At 43.6% G+C, this 23432-nt stretch overlaps 2 protein-coding genes across 2 annotated transcripts; one reads left to right on the forward strand and one right to left on the reverse strand.

Annotated features, from left to right (window-relative positions):
* Window positions 1-236: 236 nt before the first annotated feature.
* LOC121328813 (F-box only protein 42-like) lies at window positions 237-15061 on the reverse strand. The gene is made up of 10 exons (XM_041273891.1): window positions 14754-15061; window positions 9472-9747; window positions 8272-8388; window positions 7679-7813; window positions 4568-4721; window positions 4010-4120; window positions 3827-3923; window positions 3338-3394; window positions 2842-2958; window positions 237-2423 (listed from the first exon to the last, which is right to left on the reverse strand). The coding sequence occupies exons 2-10, from the start codon at window positions 9725-9727 to the stop codon at window positions 1395-1397; spliced, it is 2073 nt and encodes a 690-aa protein (XP_041129825.1). The 5' UTR covers window positions 9728-9747; window positions 14754-15061; the 3' UTR covers window positions 237-1394.
* A 972-nt stretch (window positions 15062-16033) lies between these two features.
* Window positions 16034-23328, forward strand: LOC121328762 (SUZ domain-containing protein 1-like). Its single transcript, XM_041273803.1, has 4 exons — window positions 16034-16131; window positions 18541-18590; window positions 18848-19105; window positions 19293-23328. The coding sequence occupies exons 1-4, from the start codon at window positions 16081-16083 to the stop codon at window positions 19396-19398; spliced, it is 465 nt and encodes a 154-aa protein (XP_041129737.1). The 5' UTR covers window positions 16034-16080; the 3' UTR covers window positions 19399-23328.
* The last annotated feature ends 104 nt before the right edge of the window (window positions 23329-23432 follow it).

Here is a 23432-nt window from a genome sequence, read left to right on the forward strand (position 1 = left end):
CTGTGTCTTTTTAAATTAACCTTTTAGCGCCTAGCCAGAACTGATATATCAAAGAATGAAGGGCACATTCTGTTCAAATTGTCTTTTTGTACTACAGTGTAATTTAATTTGTTTTGATATATTTTCTACCAATTTTTTTTTCAATTGCAAAATACAGAATAAAAAATGATGAACAGTGAGTCTTTAGCCATGAATAATAATTCAGATCATTTTCATTAAGGAGACTTTCATAAAAATAATTTTCAAACAGCATTTATTTTGTATACATATCCTGCTGTAAAAGCAAAAAAAATATTAGAATTTCCCTTATGGGGACATAAGTGTTTTTCATAATTGTGTCTACAAACATAATGGTTGTTCAAATTAAAATTAAAAAAAATATCTGGAAATGGACAGGATGTGTTCCTTCTATCTTGGCTCAGACGATAAAAGGTTAACAAGCAATCATGAAATTGAAAAGGGCAAGGTTGTTTGTTTTATTGTCTTATTCTGATAAGATCACATAGTTGGGATGTACATACCCACTGCCTATGTATTCAACAGGATCACAAACACCACATTGCTGCGGCTTACTGTTTTGTGCAAGGCCCTCAATAGAAAAAGAACTTTGTTTAAAATTATATAAATCAGACCTTTAAAAAGGACTGTGGGTAATTTTGAAGTGCCGACACTCATCTCCCAGGTACATCTGTGAAGTACAGCAACACCTTAATCGCCAAGCTACTCCAGTCTCACTCCTTCCACACTGCACCCCTAGGACTCTACTCCTCAAATACACTATGTTAAACACTGAACAAACGGAACCCATATCCACACTGCAGCCCAGTGCTCTAAACACTCAGCTATTGGAACCTGTCTGTGTGTGCTGTGGTTTGTACCCAAAAACAGGATTCCTTGTACCCTCTTGAACCTCGAGCCTGTATCATTCAATTCAGAGCCAGCACACCACCCTAACTTATACTAAACAGCTTTAAGTGCAGCTTGAGCGGAGGAGTGGGTGGGGTAGGGAGTCAGGGAGGGGTTGCTTTTCATTGTTGGTCATATTAGCAGCTGAGATACAAGGCAGCTACGCCAGGAAAGTGGAAACTATACAGAGCAGAATGCCAGTTACATTGCAAGGCCCCCCCCCCCCCTGTTTTACCTTTTATTTTTCAAACACACTGCCCTTTCCACCCTCGGCCAACTCAGATGAAACAGACCCTCTTTGTAAACAATCAACTGTGAAAGTGTTCATTAAAAAAAAAAAAACTTTGCTATGCCCCCCCTGGGGTCCTAGAGTCTGCCCCTCCCTCTGAAAAGAGAGGGAGGAATCAGTCAAAAGGGGGAAGGCAGGGTTTAACCAGATAATCCTCTGCAGAGAAGTTTGTTGTTTCTGTGGCTTCCCCACTCTGGCATTATCTCTTGGCGCGGACGAAATACAAGGCGTTGGTTTTGGGGTAGTACTTGACATTCTGCTTCTTGTCCATAAGCCCTCCGAAGATGATGAGCTCACCTCTGCCCTGCACGACGGTGTGCAGGCTGGTCTCGGGGGGTCCCACTACAGAGCCCCCCCCAAACACTTTCCAGCTGACCTGGCCCCGCTCCTTCACCCTTGACACATCCAGCACGTACATCTGCATGGGCTTGCAGTTCATGCTCTGGTAGAGCGGCTTGCCCACGTTGAGTGACTGGGGCGGGTGGTGGCCCAGCCTGCGGGCGATTGGAGGGATGGAATGTCCGTCAGCCTGTGCGGGGCTGGGGGCGGCGGCGGCGGCTGCAGAGGGGGGGCTAGAGCCTGAAGCCGCAAGGGGAACGGCAGGAGGAGGAGGAGCCTGAGAGGAAAGCCCTTTGACAGCCTCTAACCCTCGCCTCAGAGCTCCAGGCGATACAGCCCCCTGGGGTGTTGTGGCCAGACTCGGAGGCGTGTGGATGCCGTTGATCTGCTCTGGGGTGGGGTCTCGTCCCGAGGCTGTGGTGGTTTTGGCCTCAGGGGAGTCTGGGTTGCCCGCTTTGGGGTCCCAGCTGTAGTCGGCTGGCCTCAGGTCTTGGGTTTCAGGAGTAGGTCTGGTCCGGAAGTCGTAGCCCTCGGCTCCGGAGGGTGTGCCCGGCGAGCTTGCCTGTCCCGGGCTCTCGCCTGCCGATGAGCCCCCGTTCAGGATGGGAGGGCTGTCCGAGCCTCCTGCCGCACCCCCCCGGGATGGGGACAGGCTGCCCTCCCTGGCCCCACCGTGTCTCTGAGCCCGGGACCGCAGTGTGCCCCAGCGCCCGTTCACACAGGGCACCTCATCGCCGCCCTTCACTGGTGAGTGTGAGCGGTACTCCCGCTGCTCGGGCATCAGAGAAGGAGGCGTGGCACTGATCGGGGACGGACGAGAGTTCATGCTGGGGCTGAGGGGAGCTCGGCCACTGGGAGCCTGACTGAATACCACCACACACTGACCCACCTGGGAGGGAGACAGGAACACAGGGGTTAGGGTTTATACAAACATCTAGATACAGACTTCTTTTTGAAACTCTCGTCATTGAATTCATTTAGTTTCTTTTAGTATTTCTAAACTGAGCCAAGTGTTTAATAGTTAAGGATTAGTTAACTATTTTAAATTGGATGCCAAAGTGAACCAAACTACCGGTCATAAGTCCTCAATTATTTGAATGTTTGCCAAAGTGAACATTGTGATCATTATCTGTAATTGGCATGTCACGTCAAAATGTTATTGCCTGAAACAATTCCAGGATGCTTCACCCAAATCTTTCCAATGTTAAGGAATTTGCAGTTTTAGCTGAAGTGACTGGACTGTGCATCTGGTTAATCAGCTTTCCCCAACACTGACTGAACAGACTCCCCGAGCTAGAATTCCTTACTCTGCAGGCTGGGTGGCACCACAGCTCAGGGGCGCCATGCTCCTCGTTCTCCACCTTGAGCTGCTGCCAGGCCCACGGGTTTGCGTGCATGCGGAGCAGCCAGGCATCCTTCAGGAGCTGAGAGGGAAGGGGATTAGTATGCACTTACAGCTGGATTCACACACCCCGATTAGCAACTTACTGAACAGAAAAGCTCCATTTTAATGCGGTCGTTAAATGCATCACACTGGAAGTGTTCATTGTAAGTATCTGCCACTATGATTAAGATGAAGTTAACCCTGGCTGCACTGCATTGAAGACTGCACTAATCTTGTTTAAAAAAAATACAAATTATTTTGTATTCAATGTTGCTATTATATTTGTATGCCTCTGCTTTAAAATGTTGTTTCTAAACTCTTTCACAGCAGTGGAGCTGATCTGTTGAAGTTCTGCATCAAAGCATGTTCAATGACAGCACTGCCCAGTGAAACAGCAGGGAGCCCCCTGGGATACTCACTGCATTTGGACCTCCGCAGCCCCCCAGGATCAGCAGGGTCTCCTCATCAATAACAATCTGCAAGCGCAGGAAACCACACAATGTAGGGAATGACTTGCAAAGCCTTTTAAGGTCTAGAGGCCTCCTACAACAGAACTCTAACACAGGACTGACATGCAGACACCTTTCTAGGCACTGGGCTTGGAATAGCTTGTTGGCATTTCACCGCCCTGTAGCATGTGATTTTCTTCAATTAAAAATATTCATAATTCAAATCTTCCTGCTGCGTTACAAACAGCACTTTGTGCTTTGACGCTTCACTCAGAGCACGCAGAGTAAGAGCTAAATTTGTGAAGTTATTTATATAAAAAAATCAGACATTTACGTCAGAATAAGCTAGACAAGTTCACATGCTTGCACCTTACTTTCCTTTTATTTCGAATCCTGTTTTCATTACAAAAATTTGAGAAGTGGGAAAGTATAGAAGGTATGAGGAAGGAGAGCCCTTACCTGGGACTGTCCGCCCCGTGGGTGTGGCGTCGGGCCGGCGATGTTGGGTTTGGACCAGGACCACTGCTCCAGATCTAGAACCCAAACCTCGTTGCTCCTGGCAGGGGAGGGGGGGGCACATGTCATGAGAACAGACAATCAACTCCCAAGCAACAATGGCACCCCTGTTTAGAAATAACTTACATCTGCCGTGAGCCCAGTGACCCCCCAAAAACGATCATTCTGTCCCCGATGACGGAAGAGGAGTGGCCAGCCATTGGAGGGGGTCCTTGTGTGGTGACAATGCAGTTCCACCTTAAGAGGGAGAGAGCATCAGGACTGGATACGAAACTAGCTGAAATTCGTTTACAGTTTAGACCAAATTAAGAAGCAGTTAAAATATGTACTAGACTTATTAGGGCCAATGTATTTATTTTTTGCTGCACTCACATGCAAAAATCCATTCTATTTAATGAGCAGAGCTTTTCTACTAGAAAGATAATTCACAGCCACTTAGTGGCGCTGCACTGGGAACATTACGATTTAATTTGCCCATGAGAACTGTGCTCAGATGGCAAGATGCTTTGGAATGCAGTTTCCTAAGATGTGTTCACTGCAGATTTCTAGACAGTGAGATACTTTCAGCAAGTTCACTTAGTCAGAACTGAAATATGAAACACGCTGCTGTGAAAGAGCTGTGGTAGAAAGAGCGTTGGACACTGGCTACAGTACACTGGATGGTCTAAGGAGCTCCGCACTCACCAGTTCTTAGACGGGGAGTACGTGTGGATTTCATCAAAGAAGCGTTCGGGCTGGTGCAGAGGGTAGGGACTGGGCCGAGTCCAGCCGCCAAACAGCACCAGCAAGTCCCGGTACACAACCAGCGTGGCACCAGCCTTTGGAGATGGGTACGAGCCTGCAAGAGAGAAAAGGGACAGAGTTGGAGAGGCACGGGAAAACAGGGTTAGTGAGGGACTGGAACACAACATACTGTACTGAAGGGATAGTCGAAAATTGGCTTATTCCATCTTTATCCAGCCCAAAATGGGTTCACTCAGAATCAACCAGAAAGTATGTGAGAGAGAGAGAGGGAGGGAGGGAGAAAGCTAGGTGGGTGGGCACAGACAGAGAGAGAGACAGTAAATATTTTAGTATTTAAGTATTTAATACCCAGACTTTTCAGATCTGGTAGCCAGACCACACTGCCACCATAGGAATGTTTGGAACATCCTGGGAGGTGCAGTTAATTCTGTTTTCTTTTTATCAGCGAGGCCTGAAATAACGGCCGACTCCTGCCCCAAAGCACAAAGAAGTTTTGGGTTGAGTACGTCAACGACCACAACAAAGGACACTGTGGGACACTTGGTAAGGTCAGCTAGTCTCCTTTTAGAACAGCTTTCTTGAGCTGCTCTCTCAGACCACAGCTTCTGGGCAGCACCTCTCTAGCACCCCAATTAACAGGGGTAGGCTCTGCAGTGAATGCCAAACTTCAACATTTCAGTCCTACCACACCTCACAATATGGGTTCAAGTAATAATTTCAATTCCTAGCTGAAACAAAAGCGTGGGCCGTTTCGAGCCCTGCCCCGGGGGATTTCTCCAGGGCACTTGCCCATGCCCTCCAGTCTGTTCTCCCTGGCAGTGGGAACACGGACGTCTCTGCATGCCTCTGCCTGGGAACCCAGCACAGCCTGGCTGATAAGGGAATGTGAACAATGCCCACAGGGGTCAGGGGTCACTGCGTAGCGGGAGCTGCCTGGCTTCAAAGCTTCCTTACCAAAGCAGAGGAAGTGTGGAGCTCCCTGACCACCCCGGGGAATCCTGGACTACAGAGCTGGAATGAACAGGAGGATGGAAGAGTGCTTCCTCATTTTAAATATAGCACACAAGGATTATTCTATTTTTACTCATTTTACATTTAAGTATGGTCATGTGCACAGAATTCTTATCAACATTCTTATCAATATTAGGAAAAACTTTTGAAATACTTAAAATGCCTTATTTTACTTAGTTATTTGTTTATATTTGGAGACCTTACCATACAGCAGTACTAAGTTCAACAGATACTTAAACAGATACTGTTTTCAGGACAAAAGCCTTACAGGAGATAAAGTGCTAGTTCAAAACTCCCCTGTGAAAATGAGAAACATGACAAGGGGTGGTCTTCCCTGGTACGTGGCCTCCTAGTAATTGTAAACCAGTACCAGACCACACTACCCCCTTAACCATTCATCCATTTACATTATCAATTCACCATAATTCAGTTTTAAAAAAAAGATCCCTGGCAATTTGCTTGCTTTGTTTTGTACCTGCTACTTTCCCACAGTACCAGTTGCCTAGGTAATAGCCGAGGCAGCTCACCCCATTGGCTGACGGAGTACCTGAAGGGGCTGCTCTGAATGGCTATTGGGAAGCTTGGGCCCGGGACAATGGGAACTGTCAGTCAGCAGCCTGGCCATGCTGTCACTCAGTGATGGTCACACAATGAGCGGCGTGTTGCACACTGAGGCCAGACTGGACAGAACTGGGGACGGCCACTCTCAAGCTCCCTGTCTCTCCCACACCCCCTCACATACAGAGAGAGAGAGAGAGCTCTCATTCACTTCAAAATAACTTTTCACTGCCATGACAGCATATTCAAGATAATCGTCATACACAAAGAAACAAAAGGATGAAAAGATGAGCTTGTTCAGTGCTCCTTGGCTAGAATCCCCCTCCCTCTTTCCTTCAGCTCTATATATATATATATTCACCTCACTCATCACAGTTTAATCAACAGCTTATGAGAAAGCTCTCTCCTGACTGAGTCCAATACCTACAAACTAAGCAGGACAACAATAATACAATACTTGCAGGCACACATTTTACAGCATGCTGCCGGAAAATAGGCAAATATTATACAAGTGCTCCAGAACATCAGGGACTGAAATGCCACATTCCTACACTTGAAACATGTACCTTATCGCTAAAGCTTCTGACCTTCAGGTGTGAGGTGGCAACATTATCTCTGCCCTCCTTTTCAAATTGAAAAGCAAACATCTGTTTATCTCTGGAGGCTTCTGTAGCTGATTTACCTGAAATGGGGGCTGGAGCATAAAGGCCAAGGTCATACAGTTGTCAATTGGGCAGGTGCACACATTGATTTTAGACCATTGGTTTCTAACGTGCATCTACTTGACTTGGTTTCATATAGTAAATAGTATTTTCTGATCCGTCTCCTTTTTACGTGGAACCAGCAGTGAAAGTCTCACCCCAGCATCCCTACATGCCTGTCTCACCCTCTCCCTCTCTGCACGTCTGCCTGCCTGTCTCTTCAAGCTCCTTCACACAGCCTGAAGAGGCTTCCAATTGACAGCACCTGTCTTTGCCTGTCTGTGCATCAACAACAATGTTTCAGAGTCAAAATATACAAGCCCTGAGTTTGGGGGGGGGGGGGGGGGGGGGTGCCTGTCTAACCCTCTGTCTCTCAAAGAGGCAATGCAGTGTCCCAGCTGTGCAGAGGTCATCCCTCCCAGCTCCAGAACTTTCACTGACTCTCACACGTCCACACATAACTACCCTCTTGCAATACTGACTGAAAACTTGCCCATTTCACAATTTTGATAAAATCTGCCAGCCTATATCTAGCACTTTAGCCACACGTTAAATATTCAAAAGATGCACACACAAAATACATTTACAAATGGTTTTTGTACAGAAGTGTAAATGGCAATATTTAATTTTTTTGTCTTTTCAACAAACACTTCTGGAGAACTTTCAGGCATTAATATGTTACTGCGAATATTCTCCCTGGTTAAAAAAACAAAAACAAAACACATTGCAATATGAAAGGCTAGTTTAAGCAAAACCTTGTCCCCTGCCCACTCCTACCTACCTGATGCCAGAGGGCGGATCCACTCCTTGCTGTTCAAGTCTAGTCTCCAGAGGTCATTGAAGGCTGCGTTGCAGCTGCTTTGCGTGCACCCCCCAAACACATACATGGACTGATGGGAATCGTAATAGCAAGCACCTAGAACAGACAGGACAACAGGATGCTTTTACCATGTCCAGGACAGTCCTGTTAAAGGTTGGGTACAGCCACTGTTAGCCCATCCCATTAGAAACAGTCTTATACAAACACAGAATAATTGTAAAAAAGGGATAGATGTCTTCTTATTGATTACAAACATTCCCACTGTGTTTAAACGTTATGGAAAGCAAACACAAACTCTACTTTTCACCTCTAAAGAGCTCCCAACCTAAGTACAGGGATGGAATTAGAAAACCCACTGCATACAAGCTTGATTCATTCCTGGTTTTACTATGAGCTTAACAGAAGACACACCTGAGCTTGCTGCCTGTAAACTGTGGCTAATCAAGCTTGTTGTAAAACCTGGAATGGGTGAATGTTGTGCAACAGGAGTCTTATTCCCATCCCTGTGTTATGCACCATGTGGTGTAATAACGAGCCAGCGAGAGTCGTCTTACTGTGAGAGAAGCGCTGGGTGATGGGGGTCCCTGGGTAGGGGTAGGTACGGCTCTCCCATTGGATATTGCCCTCCTGAACTGCCTTGATGAACCCATGATAACACTGGTGGGCCACGCCTGCGGAGACAGAAAGGACAAAGCTGGGTTAACAAAGCCATACTACACCATGCAGCACCACAGGGCACAGACACACAAACGATAACTCAAGGACACAAACAGCTAATAGCATGAGTATCATGTAAACATACAACACGAGTGAACGGTGTCCACATCTAGAGCTGGGGTGGGCAGTTCCAAGCCCAAGGGGCCATTTAACTCTGGGTTCATATGGAATAACAAAACAGAGAGGTAGTTTAGACCCTGGATGGAGGTTTCATTTGTTCAGCTGAACAACTCATTTAGGAGAGCCTTGTTATAAAAAGAAATATGCTCAGATGTGTAGTGATATTTTATTGTTCCGCATATGTGAAAACTAGAATTCTGATTCAGTCTCCAGACCATTAAGATTTGTAAAGAGTTTTTTTTTTCACTCCAAAGACAAAGTGGTAATTAAAGGTTAAAAAAAAAAAAAAAAAAAAAAACCCTGTGGTCCTTGAAATGGTTATTAATGAAACTCCACATCGCCAGCTTGCAGAGAGGAACCTCTTGCGATACCGGCTCCAAGACAAGAAGAAAAATCTATAACCCTAATTCAGCGTTCAACAAACACTACCGAATGCAATAGGGTTCAGACACCATTTGCTTCAGCACTATTGAGATTTCCTTAATAAATTTTTTTTTTAAAAATGTAAAAAAAAAATAAGCACACACAAGCATACTTTTCCATTGTGATGCAAGTTCTCTTTCATTGCCGTATATAAAATGGAGAGAGTTAAGAATACACTAGACTGCACTGCTTTCTATCACTAGCCTTCACTGTATAGGCAAAAACTGAATAAAAGGTAAGAATATCATTAAAGGAATAGCATGACTGAAGATGGGGAATATTATAAGCGCTGTGTTACATAATGTAAAACTGACCCTGTACCCTACCAAATTTCTTTAAAAACAAAGCAGATGAACAATTCCCTGCAGAGTAAAACTGATTATTTATTTCAGAACCTGGGGGCAGAAGACAGCTGTTTCAGGATATCTTTTTGGCATGAGGCTTATGCATTATTTGTGATACTTCTTGCATTTCTTGTGGAAAGGCTAGCTCACCTTTGATGAGCCGGTACCACTGCTTGCAGACGAGCGCTGCGGTCTTGTGCTCCTGGTAGGGGGACAGGAAGGACAGGATGTACTCGAGAACCTCTTCGGGTAGCTCGCCCATGGTGCGGTGGTGACGCTGCTCAACCTCAAGGGGACGCTGCTGTTGCTGCTGTGGCTCCTCGTCCTGATCCATTGAGCCTTCTACAGCCTCCTCTGTGTCCATGGCAATGAAGCTGTCATCCTCACTGTCAGACGAGCTGGCCATATCACGCCACGTCACAGCCACTGTGCAGAGAAGGGGGTTATATACATCAGCGCATCATCCTGTGACACCCACAGTGCTTAACAAACCCACCTATCCATGGCAACAGCCTGCCCATTGTTTAACCTGCAATACATTAGGCATCTAATTTTTAGGGTTTTGCCACAAGATTTAACACTGAAATGCTATAATTAGCTAAATCTGGTAAAGGTAAGTGAAAAGGTAAAGCTATAGGTAGGTAAATGTTTAGGTTGATGCAAAACTGTGCCCTGCCAAAACCATCCAGTTTACAGGAAAAACAGCACCCTATACTGATCAATAAGAGACTTCCATTTCCCATTTTCCAGAGAGCAGCCTGTCTAATGTATCACATTAACAGATATGCTGGACAAAACTATCCTGGCAGCACACAGGGTTCAGGCAAAAGGGAATAAGCTGGGTGTACTGTAAAATACTCAAATTCCTTTCAAATGATTACCATTCAGGTGCTGTTCTTCAAATGCTTGGGTCAGAACCTACAGTGCAATTCTCTTGTGCAGAGTGCTTCAAGTGAAGTGCCCCAGGTTGGAGAAATCATTCTATAGTCATGCATCAGACACTGGCGAGGATGAAGTTATTTCCCCACCTTTGTATCAACAGAAAACAGTCTTGCCTAGAGGGCTTCAAACAGTTTACATTTTCTTTCAGGTTACTAAATCACCTGTAGTTTCTAAATGTATTTCACAATCCGTGCATCAAAAGAAACTTATCACTATTATAACACATTTACTTTTTTTTAAAAATAAGGTATACTAAAATGGACATTGATGAAATGTTTTTGGTTTCTTTTTAATCACTCGATCATTTATATGACCATGATAACTTGAGTGACTATGACTGAAGTATATGTACTTAATCACCTAATTAGCGAGACAGTTGATTGGACAGTGGATAATGGAGTGATTTGAGCTGTTGAATTGCAAGCTTGAATCAAAGCAATAAAGAAAAACACAGAGTCTGTCAAGAGAGCAGCACCTTCGTGCAATCGGCATGTTGGAGGCTGGACTAGGGCAGCATACTGTGGCTTGCAGTCTTGGGTGCTCGCAGCCAGCAATTTCAAACCTGGCGAGACGGTATAACCAGATACACTCTGCCAATGACCACGAACTGGGAGACCAAGAGTCACAACACCTGCCCAGGATCGACAGATCATTTTGCAGCACCTTTGTGATGTCAATTGTTAATCAGCACAATAAAAAGTCACTGCACCTGCTCTAAAATATGACTCATTTTTCAATCACATCTATTGAATTTTATCCAAATATAAGAGATAAGTTTCTTTTGATGCTCAGTATATAAATGGTCCTAATCTTTATTACAACCTCATCTTAAAAGTACACACATTCAATTAATAAAATAAAATGGGTGAGAAGATCTTCATTGATTTCCTGCTATCATTCAGAGAAAGTAAACATGCCCTGATAAAACTAACTGAATCAAAATACAACACAGACTGAACAGCATTCATAACGCTGAATACCATACCAGGTTCAGGAACAGAACGCTGAGAGATTTAAGTCACATCCCCTTTTTGTTTTGTAAACCAATACCAATCTAAGACATAATGCTGTATTCCCATATAAAAAACACAAACCATTGCCAAAACGATTAATCTAGAGGTCACATTTTCCCCCTGTAGAACGGTTACTGCCTGTGGAAGGGCAGATTTGAATACACGGATATTTTTAGTTTACCAATACTTAAACTATTTTACATGGTAAAGTATTCCCGTGTTTTTAACCCCGGAGCACGAAGATATAAACTAGTTCCGAATTGCTTTACATACAACGACGAAACCTCGCAACAGATAAGCTGATTAACAAACCATTAGTGCACTGCGTCTCCCATCAACAGCCGAGCATACTTTTCAAAGCAGGTAATCCTGCCGTATCCTCTTTAAAAAAATCCCAATCTTCTTCTTGTTCAGAACGTGCTCTTCTTGAATATTCATCCCCATTGGTGCTAATTCACTTTCCGTTCAGTGCCATTCCTGCTCAGTGCGCTTATAGTATACTGTAACAAAACCCGACTTGCCTTAAATTCGGCCCTTTTTTAATCCTGTACATGAATGCAGGCCAAATATCGCACAACACCTGTCCTGGCTGGCTGTTCCAAACCAGGTGAAATGGACGGAGGTGAATGGTGTTTGGTGCCAAGGCTGACACCTTAAAAGGTGTTAATGCGGGTCACTGTTCACAGAGAAAGAGAAATTCACACAGGGATAGCATTTCGTTTTATGCGACGCATTCATTGCGTGCGTCAACAAGACTGTAATAAATAATGACCTGCCCAAGTTGTCGGGGAAATCTAACAGGCAGCACTCGTTATCTCTCTGACCATCTCTTAGGCGCCACCAGTATTGTTTACTGTACATTATTACTAAAGGGAAGAACCGTCTAATAAACACATTGTTTGCTCCGAGTATTATTAATAATTACCAGGTACTCATAAAGTATGTTAAATGCACGTCTGCTACAAGACCCTAAACTATTTTCTATTAGGAACGTGGCTATTTCAGCAAATAGTGTTGCCACTATTACAAATTAGAAAATAAGATTTGCACCAGGCTTGGCATATTTAAATTTTACAAAACGTGGTTCTATCGAATTTAAAAGCAGGAGATTTTAAGATGAACAGGAGAGCAGCATAACTGCAAGGCACCACAGGAACAGTGGCAGAGCTGTGAAGGTCACATGGTCCCCAATTTGAATGACCAAACTTTTGTACTGGAACTTACATTTACACACAATACATGTATTTGCACCCATGATAGAAAATGTTGATTATTTTGGGCACAGATTCGTAGTCACTGAACAGCAGAAAAAAATATATCCTTTCCCTGGTTCATTGTTTAGCCCCGCTGCTGGTGTGTGCTGACTATAAAAACACCTCTTCCAGGCTCTGGAAACACCTCATCGTTTATTGTCAGTCTTCAGAGGTGAGTGTTCACTTTAAAATACTTCCATTGTTCTTGTAACACAGTAACTGCTGGTGCTTCTCAGGTTTTGTGCTGATCCAAGGTGTGATCAAAAGAAGGTCACCATCCCAATGCATTGATGATCTGCCTTTGAAGTTCCATTCTGCCACCTTCCACCCAGGCTCCAGTCTTCTGAACATGCAAAGCAGGCACTGGGCTTGTTTGCTACACTTTTGGTAAGAGGTAATGCTAGCAAGAAGCCATTTAGGCTCTGACTGCAACAAAAGCTCAGCCCTAGCACAAAGGGCTAATACTCAAAGCTGGGTAATGTGTTTTGTAACTGGACTAGACTGTCCATTGATACTGTTCCACAATTAAACACATCAAACTTGTTTAATTTGTAGTAAGACATGTGCTTGTTTCCTACAAAATACAGAGTGCCTCAAAGGACCCTTTGCTTATTTCTATCCATGCACACTTTTCCTGCTTAAATCCTGAATCGAACCCTGCCCTTTTATTTCTTACCAGGCTACAATCCACCTACTTTTTATATAATAGTTCTGACAAGACAGCACAAGGGAATTGTACTTTGTTAATACAGGTTTCTGGTGAAATGCATTTCTTTTCAATGTTTCTGCTCAATAAAAATGACTACCAATTATTTCTTGTTTTATTCCCCCTCCACTCACAATTTTGTAAAAAATAGATAAACTTTAACTTTTGCAAAAAGCAGTGTTGGAATTGTCTGCTGTATACGACCTGGTCAGCTTTTAAGTCTGGTTTAACCAGTATTCTGCCAAATTTCACATTTTGCATGAAAACTGATACAGTGTGCTGTATAATCCAACACACTGATGACCAAGCTGCTCCCTCTGCCTGACTGAGCATCTGCCCCAGAAGAGGCTATGAGAGGCAGGCCATCCTCTCAAGCTTTCATTTCCTAAAAATAGGAGTTTGCCTAAATCAGCAGAAATTCCTGTGCAGGGCGAGTGCTGCTATAGGTCAGCGGGAGGAGGCCGCTGGCACTGGCCTCGGACCCTGCGATAGGCTTGACAAACCTGCACTGTCCATATCCACTTCCACAGAGAGCTGTCCAAGAAATAACCCAAACCACAGCTTGATCAGACACCATGCAATGCTACCTAGCAATCTAGAAAGTACACATCTGATGCTGCGTATTACATAAATTGGTTACACCTAAATATATGGATAATATAGATATAAATATATATAATATATATTAATATATATATATTATATATATTCATTTATAATACCACTGATAAGTGTAAAGGTTTGGTGACTATTTGAAGTTGAAAGCCACTGCTCTGTAGACTGTACGAACTCGTCAACACTGGCCTGTTTGAATACTTAAAGAAAAAAAAAGCTCTTATCAGAAAATATCGTACATATGATACATATCACTCTATTCTAGACCGACGGATGCAGTTCACAAAACAGAGCCCAGTTCTCTATGGTGAGATCTGCGTGTTACCTACATACTAGACTTCAACTTCATTCTCTAAAAGTACACACCAAAACACTCCGCACTATAGCTCCTGCTAAACACTGAATATTATTTGTATTGTACATAATATTATTTGTATTATACACATATTACAAGATGCTGATTATAAGACGACCACTGAATACCGGATCTGTATGCTTGGGTGTGTTTGAGCCACACCATCAGAAGATCTCCCAACAATGGACCCAGCAATGCCGTCCAAACAATACAATCTTCCGCCTCACATCTTGGTGGTACTAACGGGGCTGTTGTCTATTATCGTCTCTTCCTATTTATTCGTCCCTGTATTCCGATCACAAGTCTAAATATGTTTCGATATACTGCTGTGGAAGATAGAATAGCCCAGTAAGTATGTAAAGGCCCCTGTGTTTCAACATGAATAGCTAATTCATTTAGCGGACCCTTACAGTCAATAGGACTAGTTCACAGGCAGAGAGGTACAACGTCGCATCCTCCTGGCACTACGGCTCAGTCATCTCCCTTTCCCCAGCTTTTGCCCTCCAGCTTCCATCGCCTCTCGGAGACACAGACACTGCGAGACTCACCTCCTTTCCCCGCCTCTTGTTCAGCCGGCCTGGGGCCGCAACAGCGATTCACCGCCGTTTTCTACGTTGTTATTCTGGATTCTGACTCAGCGGCGGGGGGGGTTTCTTGTCTTGTTATGTCGGCCCGAGCTCTGTGAGCAGCTATATTCCTGTTTTTCACTCCCGACTTCTTCGGGGTTGGCCTGTGCCTGGATCTCTTTTCATCTATCCCGGTCTCTCTCAATGCCTGCAGCGGATTCCCAAGCTCCAGTCCGCCGCCATCTTCCTTCTCAGCATCACCATTCCGCACGACCAGGGGGCGCGCACGATACGGCAGCGGTGAGCGAGCTCGTATGCTACCGGGAACGCGCCCGCCACCCAGCGGAGAGGCACTTCAAACGCGCGCTTATTTCCGCGGTGTTTTTTATTTAAAAAATAGCACATCAGAAAACACGCATGTATGTAGACAGATAGATCTAACTGTGTTCCTTATACTGTCCATAGCTTCAGAACACATATAATACCCAATTCACAGTAGCATAACCAATGTTATATGTTAAATGTTACTATTAATCTTTTACCTTGGGGCCCTTAGATTCAATAGCAGCATACATTTAACTTGGACAAGTGAATGTCGCTTCAACTCATGTAAAAAGTCTCGTCTTGTTAAGCTGTAGGGTTCCTGACCCTACAGACCTAGCAAGCCCGTCTCTGGCAGTTAGTGGCAATGAACGTGATGTAAGGCTTTGTTCTTTTCAGTCAGCATGCTTGCCTATATGCTTTATAACACTTTGCTATGATTCGGCACATGCCATTAATTTAGCAGCACTGGACACGTGAATCTGTCGAACCTGTCAAAAAAAAAGCGTGATGATTTTTCAAGTTCATCCCAAACATGCTCAATTGGATAAAGATCCAAGGATCGTGGTGGCCGAGGGGCATGCCTGTCTTGCTCCTCAAACCATTCACACACACGCACAATTCTGATTGGTGCATTATTGTCTTCAAAGAAGCCACCTGCTTCAGTTACAAAAGTATCATGACTAGATCTGACCTGCAACGGTCTAAACATCACCAGGGTGATAGATCCTGCTAATAAAGTGGCCAAAGTAGACCCTGACCGACCCGAGCAAAACTCACCACTGCCATCCTCTGGCTGAACAGGTTCCTGCAGTAAGGAAACCAAAAATTACAGGACTGCATTTGACCATCATTTTACCCGGCAGACAACTTGCTCGCAATGCCTACAGCTAAATGCGTGGTGACGTGCGCGCCGCCGCCGATGAGTTTGAGTGCGCGCGCGTGCGTGCGCAGAGCCGCCCTTGCCCTGTGTCTGGGAGGTTGGAAGATGGAAGATGAAGAGGTTGCTGAGAGCTGGGAGGAAGCTGCTGATAGTGGGGTGAGAGTCGGACTGTGGTGGGGACTGGGTGTCATAGAGGCGGGTTGGTTTCCAGGAACCGACCGGCGCGTCGGGAGTGTCCAATCAATACAGGCCACGGGGAACCCCACCTGCGGGTCTAACCGGGCATGGTGCGGGGGACTAGGCCGTGGCTTAAAGGGACAGGGGCCGCGTTTTCTGAGAATTTTCGAAGCCCCAGAAGCTTAAAAAACGGAGATTTCTAAACCCCAGAAGCTTATAAAACAGAGATTGACCAAAGCAGTTATTTAAAACGTTTAAATGTTATGTTTTGTGCACCTCGTACTTTAGAGTTCAGTGGTTACGTGATGAAACTTGACTTTTAGCATGCGGTAGTTTTGGTAAGTTACGACTGGACCACATACCTGTAAAACACACTGTTTATTCTATAAATCGTACCTGTATCTAATCTTAATTGTTCGTTTGATTAAACAACTACTCAGTGAATCAGATACGCATTTCTGGTGTAACCACTGTAGCCATATTTACTTACAAAGGTTGGTGGTTCGAGTAAGACTATAATAATCAAATGTGTCGCCATCATTCAACACACTAGTACGCGTAGAGTTAGTCTTTTTAACGATGTGAAGAGAAACAGGGGTCCTTGTTTTGTTTTTGTTTTTTATTGTGGTAGAGTGGACAGCCTATTAGGATATTAAACTGTGAGAAGCAGCGCCCGAAGCCGCACATTACAGTTAAGTTACTCCCTCTGCATTTCGCGGCACCAAACACGGGCCTGTGGTTACAAGCATGTAGGTGATGTAAGTCTTTTGCCGCGTTGTATTTGGTCTGTATGAACTAACTGCACCGTTTCTTAAATGTATATACTAGTGTATTAATAACAGCGTTACTAATATAAGCTGGGTACGTTGAATGTGAGGTGACTACGTACAGACAGTACAATAAATAAAAAAAACAAAACAAAACTTGCATTATCTAAATAAATGTGCATAATGTTTTACAAGCACTGTTCTATTTTCTTTTCATATGGGGGTTTAAACCCCACTTCACAGCGGTTACTGTTTTCTGACCTTGTACAACTGAAACCCTAAAAGGATTACCCCTTGTCACCTTTTAATATAGGCTGTTTTCAGAAATAAAAAAAATAACGTGTATGCCAGTTGCCCCGCCTTCACTCTGCTGAGTTTAGGCTGCAGAATTTGATTTTAAACCTGAAATTCGGATACTGTGGGATGAATTTTGTACAGTAAGCAGTAAAAACGAAAAAAGGAATAGTGCATAACTGCAAACTACACTGGTGTAATTTACATTTGACTTTCCCTTTGTTATGCATTGTATTGTGTATTATATCGCTGACGTGACTACCTGAAGTGCATGGTGACCCATATGATCGGGAGCTGCATTGACCTTTGCAATCGTGTGGTTTGGGGAGGAAAATCCTCTTGGCATAGTTCCCCCACTTTTATACAGAACCCCCTTACTGGTCAAGAGCCCCAAAAGTACAGGGGCAGATTTACCAGGCTTTTGCACCTTGTAGTTCTCCGAAAATCTAAAGTAATCTAACATTTAAATTGTCATCCTCTTGCTCTTTAAGGGACCTGATATTTCCCTCAGGTTATTGCAAGTAGTTTAGAGGGTGCCTTCTCCGTGCACAACAAATTCCATTCATGGTGATCTGTGCTTGTGTCATATACAGGTGCCGGAGCAAGATGCCAACAATATGTCACTTACAATTGAAATATAATTTCTTGGTTTATGTTTAAATCATTTCTCTATAACAAACGCTGAACAGTTGTTAGTGTTCAGTGGTACTGTTAGGGGCTGCAGTGGCCCTGATCCTGTCTTGCCATTCTCTCCAGCGACGCACGCTTGTTTGCTTGCTCATTAGGAGACTCACAGGACAAGTTGTTTGGCTTTTGGCTCTTGGCTGTCCATCCAAACAGACAGAAATAGCCTGTGGTAACAGAGCCCTGTCTTGATTTGGCAGCAGTTGCTGTAAATAGGCAGATTGCTGGGGAGTTGCAGGGCCGTCATGTGAAAGCATTCACATTGGTGAACGGGACAGTTTTCTGTGTTTTTTTTTTTTTTTTTTTTAAGATGATTCTTTTTTTAAAAGGGGATTAATTAACGAATGCTAGCATATACAGTTTTGTTAATTATTTTCTTTATAATAAAGTGCCATTTTAATTCTGTTCCAATAATATCGATAATCCTAATATAGATGAGTTGCAGTAAATTCATAAACTAAGAGACAATCATAAATACCTTCATTTTTACAGAAAACATGATTTTTTGTGTTCTATTTCTTCCCCAGCAATGCAATATATGGGGTCAAAATGAACATTTATTTGATTTATTCTTCAATAAAATGAACGCAGTGTAATATAAAATATTGCGGCAGTTGGCTAATTTCTTTTTGCTTTTTTTCAGGAAATAGACAGACGATTGGAAGAGAAGCTGAGGATCAGCCAAAAAGAAAAGTGAGTAGAGGCTGTTGTAAAAATTCTTATAAATCTTGACCAAATGTGGAGTAAGCATAGTTTTTCTAGAGTTTGATCTCATGAAAGGGTGAATCCCGTGTCCCTTAACTGAACAGTTAGAGGTATAACAATAGACCAGCGGTAACCTTAACAGAACCATTACAGTATGGCATTTGTCAAGATTTTTATAACATGGGACTTTATCAAATTGAATTAAGATGTTGGGCCTTGATAAATCTGTCCCATTTGGTATCTAGGAAATCGAGGTCCCTCTTGAAGACCCCCATAGTGATCCAGGACGACTCTCTGCACGCTGCCCCTCCCCCACAGATCCGAATCCTCAAGCGACCCTCGAGTAACGGGTCCCTGGGAGCCTCCAGCCCTGCCCAGCGCCCACCGGCACAGGTGAAGACGCTGGCACAGAGAGAGGCTGAGTACGCAGAGGCTCGCCGCAGGATCCTGGGGAGCGCCAGCCCAGAGGAGGAGCCAGAGAAACCCATACCGACCACAGACAGGTATCTGGGATATTGTCTGGGAGCATGTACTGTACTTGGACTTCATAACACCATCAATTATTGCTACAGTGTAGTGGGGTACCATTTACAAATAAAACTGTTGCATTGTAAGCTTCATTATTATTGTTGTTATTATTATTATTATTATTATTATTATTGATTGCTGTTTTTTCTTTGCCCGTATCAGGCCAGTTCGAGTCAGCACCCCCTTGGAGGAAGCCAGGTCGCCCAACAATGTGATCCGGCAGCCGATGGGCCCTGATGGCACACTGGGATTCCGCCAGTGGAGATAAGCAGAGTGGGGGCGAGAATGCACGCCCCTGGAACCGCAGGACTCTCCGGCTTGGAGGAGGAGGTGGGGGGGAGGAGTACAGGTGGGGGTGGGGGAGACCTCTCCCCCACTCCTTCCCAAACCCATACACCCCACCACCATCCATGGGGAGGATGTGCAGAGGGAGAGGGGGGAGGTATCCGCCTGAACCAATCAACGCACTGTGACGATGAAGAAGCAGCAGCAGCAGCAGCCTCTTCACGACTCCGCTCACTGTGACCTTTGCCCCTCCCCCTCTTGCACTGTGCCGCCGCTCCCTCCTCGCCTGGCCCACTGTGACTGGCACACCGCTACGGGCTCTCCTGGAACGCCCTTGCAGAAGAAGAGACTCTGCTTCAAGGAACTGAGAGAAATAATAAGCGAAAGAGGAAAAAAGGAAAGAAGCGGGTGCCAGCTTTTCCCAGCAATAATATTATTCACTATCTCCCTAACCATCAGATCGGTTGTTTTTTTTTGGGGGGGGGCGGGGTGTGTTCATCCTCACACCTGTGTTTTTTTGTTTGTTTTTTGTTTCATATCAAATACGGTGCCTGGTATCTCTGCAAGAGCACCTTTTTAATGTGTTTTTCGGGGTCTACCTTGTTTGTAAAATGTAAGTTCTACTTCATTTTTTTAATTGTCAATTATTAGGAATCAGATCGTTCCTTAAATGCAATTTGTATTGTAAATATGTAAAGCTGAGCAGAGAATAGGGACAGCCGAATGACGGGGGTCCAGCCTAGCTTGTGGGGACCTCTAGTGGGCCCCTATTGTGTTTAATGTGCCACATGCTCCTTTCACTGTTAGTGTTGTAGTTTCATTGAGGGGGTGCACTCCTCGCTCACGGTCCTCACCACTGTTTTTTTGTAGTGAGTTTGCGTACACCAACAAAGTCTGTAAATTACGTTTTTGTCAAGCTGCTACTATGCAGTTTGGGGCTTGAATTTGGTTTAAGTGAAATTCCTGGTTAAAATAAAAATCTGAGGACTGAGGTTGGTAACCACTGCGCTAGTGCATTGTCACGTTTCACAGACACTGATTGGGACTCATTTTGAGACTAGTAGTCCCAGATAATCTGTGGCTGTAAAATGAAACGATAACGCGCTAGAGCAGTTACTGCCAGCTGCAGTCCTCAACCAGCACTAAGAACCTGGGACTCAACTGACAGTCTTTCTTGTATCCATCACAGCAGTTATATAGCTAAAGACAACACAGTTTTCAATGACTTGACAATGAATTTGCTGAAACAAGTCTTTAATAAAAAATGGTTGTGTTTTTTTTAAAACTGTAAATTTGCTCCTGTGCTTATGAATATGAGTGTTTGTTTTGTTCTCCTGCCCCAATATAGAGCTGTTAAACAGCCTCAGGCTTGGCAGTCAGTGGTTTGCAGGTTTCCCAGTTCCCATCTTTGACTGTAAGCATTCCATTGCAGGACAGTGGTGTCTGCAAAATCTTCCTCGTTGCCTTAGCAGACACAATTGCTTTCAAAAACTGCCCAGCTTTATTTATGGGGAATTTGGGTGTGCTTCCATCACATGCTCTTGTAGGGTTTTTATATAAAGGTGTAAAAAGCATCTTTAGAAATACACAGTATGTTGGGCAATCAACTATACTGAGGCATCTGAAACAGCATGTTAAAATGCATAGATGCTGGGGTCTGTTGGTTGGATTGGACTTGAGGACACACAATACCTAACTGTTCATGTGGCTTGGATACTTTCTATTCTATCTTGGATACTGTCTTCATTTGCAACCCCTGGTGCACTTGGTTGAGCTGACACCTGCAAGCATATTTGTACCCCGAAGCATTGTACCCAAACTTGCTGATCTGTGACTAGCAAAATGTAAGGCCCTACAGTGTTGTGTCCCTCAATTTTATAAGCCACTGATACCGCCATCACAACAAATCTCTGCTTGAAATGACTTGCTCACTCTTCCAGTACAAACCAGGGGTATGCACTACATGTGTTCCAAGCCAATTGAACAGATAAGTGTTAACATGACTGCAGATTCTTACACGCTAAATGATGGTTCTGACTCTGGTAAGGCATTCGCAGACAGTGAAATGTAATGTGATGTTTTGCAGAGACCTGTTGCTGGTCTTGAACATGGCCCTAGCTGAACTCCCCAACTTCAGTCTCCGACTTCAATTCACTTATTAAAATAAAGACTACTATAGTGTATTTAAGATTAACTTAAAGTTGGAAGTTAACTCTGCAACCATATCCTGAAGGAGGAGGGTTGCATCAATGCAGTGTTTTAATTTGGGGGCTCCCTCCCAATTCTCTGATATTATTTTTGAGTTTACTTTTAGTTCATTTACAGTTGTTGGGGGTTTTACAGTAATCTTTGCTTGTAAAAAAAAAAAAAAAAAGTTTTGTGGTCGATCAGTTGATAGCCATACTGCTTGTGACTTTTTCTTGGAGCCTTTTGTGTTCCACACATGTTGTTGTGTCCAGCAGAAAGGGGCATACAGTAGACTTAACTCTGTCCTTGCATGTTTGTTCCCTTTCTGTAAAGGTACCATCTTGTCCCTGGCTAGCGGATAAGCTGGGAGCTTCGTCTTAAACTTAGGTAAAGCTCTGGAGAAGCTTTAGAGTCCATTGGCCCAGCCATCGAGGAATTAACATTTTATGTGTGTGTGTGTGTGTGTATTTGTGTAGCCCTCTATGCTACATAGTATGACTTGTAAGAAATCAGAGGAAGATGCATAAAGAACAAATTGAAATGCGTATCAAATGTATCGACAAGCACTGTCCGGGGGTCTAGCCAGGAGTGAGAATATCGATGATAATTGTGTTGCTTGGATTCAAAGTTGAGTGCCTATGAACATTAAAACTAACCCTGCCCAATAGTCTCAAGGTGTTGTGCTGACCCAGTGAAATGTATTTTGTGTGTGTGTGTATGTATGTATGTATATATATATATAATATAATTAGTCCTATGTTGTGCTAAATCAACGAATGTGCTAAGCCATGATTTTGCCAGGATAGCCTTTATTCAGACACTCCCTCACTTTGTAGCAGTTTAATTTGGTTTTGGTTGTTGATTAATGGTTGTGAATCCAGAGTAGGTCCAAAGACCAGAAAGCATTGCATAATCACACAACAGCAATTGGCAATGCTAAATGATCCATATATACAATGTTCTTTTGAATTTATATTGACACAGGCTGTGTTTATTTAGGGAGTAGCCTATATAGTGGGTTTGAAAAGACATAAATACTGAATCGGCATCTTTACCTGATAAAACATGATCTTAGTTCTCCCCTCAATTGCTTTGCAACAATTTACTCAGCTGCTTTATTTTAGGTTTAGCTTTTTTTAAATTACAAATATTTCAATTGTTTTAAATTTAAAATTTCATATGTTGATTATTTTCAAAAACTCACGGGTTAATCGGTCTGGCTTTTATTTTTATATATATATATAGAGAGAGAGAGAGAAAACCCTGAACTAGCCTTTACTATGTTTGATTTGAGCTGTTTGCAGTTCGTACAGAAAACCAGCACAAAAAAAAAAACCTGAGGCCAAAGAGAATCACACCAAATTGAAAAGAAGTCAGGGAGCCAGTGACTGGACTGGAATTTGAATTCTGGTCCCCTGGCTCCCAGTCCTCTACTCTGACCTTTGAGCCATAAAAGTAGACTGTAACTCAAATGAGCAGAAACCCATATGCCTGAATCACCTGGCTAAACCCCTAATTGTTGCAGCAGATGCTTTGGGGAGTATTGTGAGAGGCTTTGGGCTTGTTAAGGGTCTGGACTTAGAGGCTTGTTTTTTAGAAATGAATAGTCAGTTTGGGTTTAAGGGATTGTTAAATTGAGCTCTGAAAATGCATCCTTCCGCTAAATCTGTAGAAGAATTCTGAGAAGGCAACTGAAGTAAAAATTAATAAAAGAAATGTTCTAAAACCGAGTGTGTGCTTGTAATTATTTTCATCACCAGTAAATGAGACATTTTACCCCATATCGACGAGTCCCAGCAGAATTTCATATTACACACTCAGTACATCAGA

This window comes from Polyodon spathula, chromosome 16, assembly GCF_017654505.1.
Source record: "Polyodon spathula isolate WHYD16114869_AA chromosome 16, ASM1765450v1, whole genome shotgun sequence".
In the NCBI taxonomy this organism is placed as follows: Eukaryota; Metazoa; Chordata; class Actinopteri; order Acipenseriformes; family Polyodontidae; genus Polyodon; species Polyodon spathula.

Excerpts from the sequence above, each read along its gene's own strand:
- LOC121328813 (XM_041273891.1), bottom strand. The coding sequence starts at position 9,727 with ATGGCCAGCTCGTCTGACAGTGAGGATGACAGCTTCATTGCCATGGAC. Across the intron at positions 7,814-8,271 it reads CACCCAGCGCTTCTCTCACA|GTGCTTGCTATTACGATTCC; the intron begins GTAAGACGACTC and ends TGTCTGTTCTAG. Across the intron at positions 2,959-3,337 it reads GCTGCGGAGGTCCAAATGCA|CTCCTGAAGGATGCCTGGCT; the intron begins GTGAGTATCCCA and ends CTTCCCTCTCAG.
- LOC121328762 (XM_041273803.1), top strand. The coding sequence starts at position 16,081 with ATGGAAGATGAAGAGGTTGCTGAGAGCTGGGAGGAAGCTGCTGATAGT. Across the intron at positions 16,132-18,540 it reads AGGAAGCTGCTGATAGTGGG|GAAATAGACAGACGATTGGA; the intron begins GTGAGAGTCGGA and ends GCTTTTTTTCAG. Across the intron at positions 18,591-18,847 it reads AGGATCAGCCAAAAAGAAAA|GAAATCGAGGTCCCTCTTGA; the intron begins GTGAGTAGAGGC and ends TTTGGTATCTAG.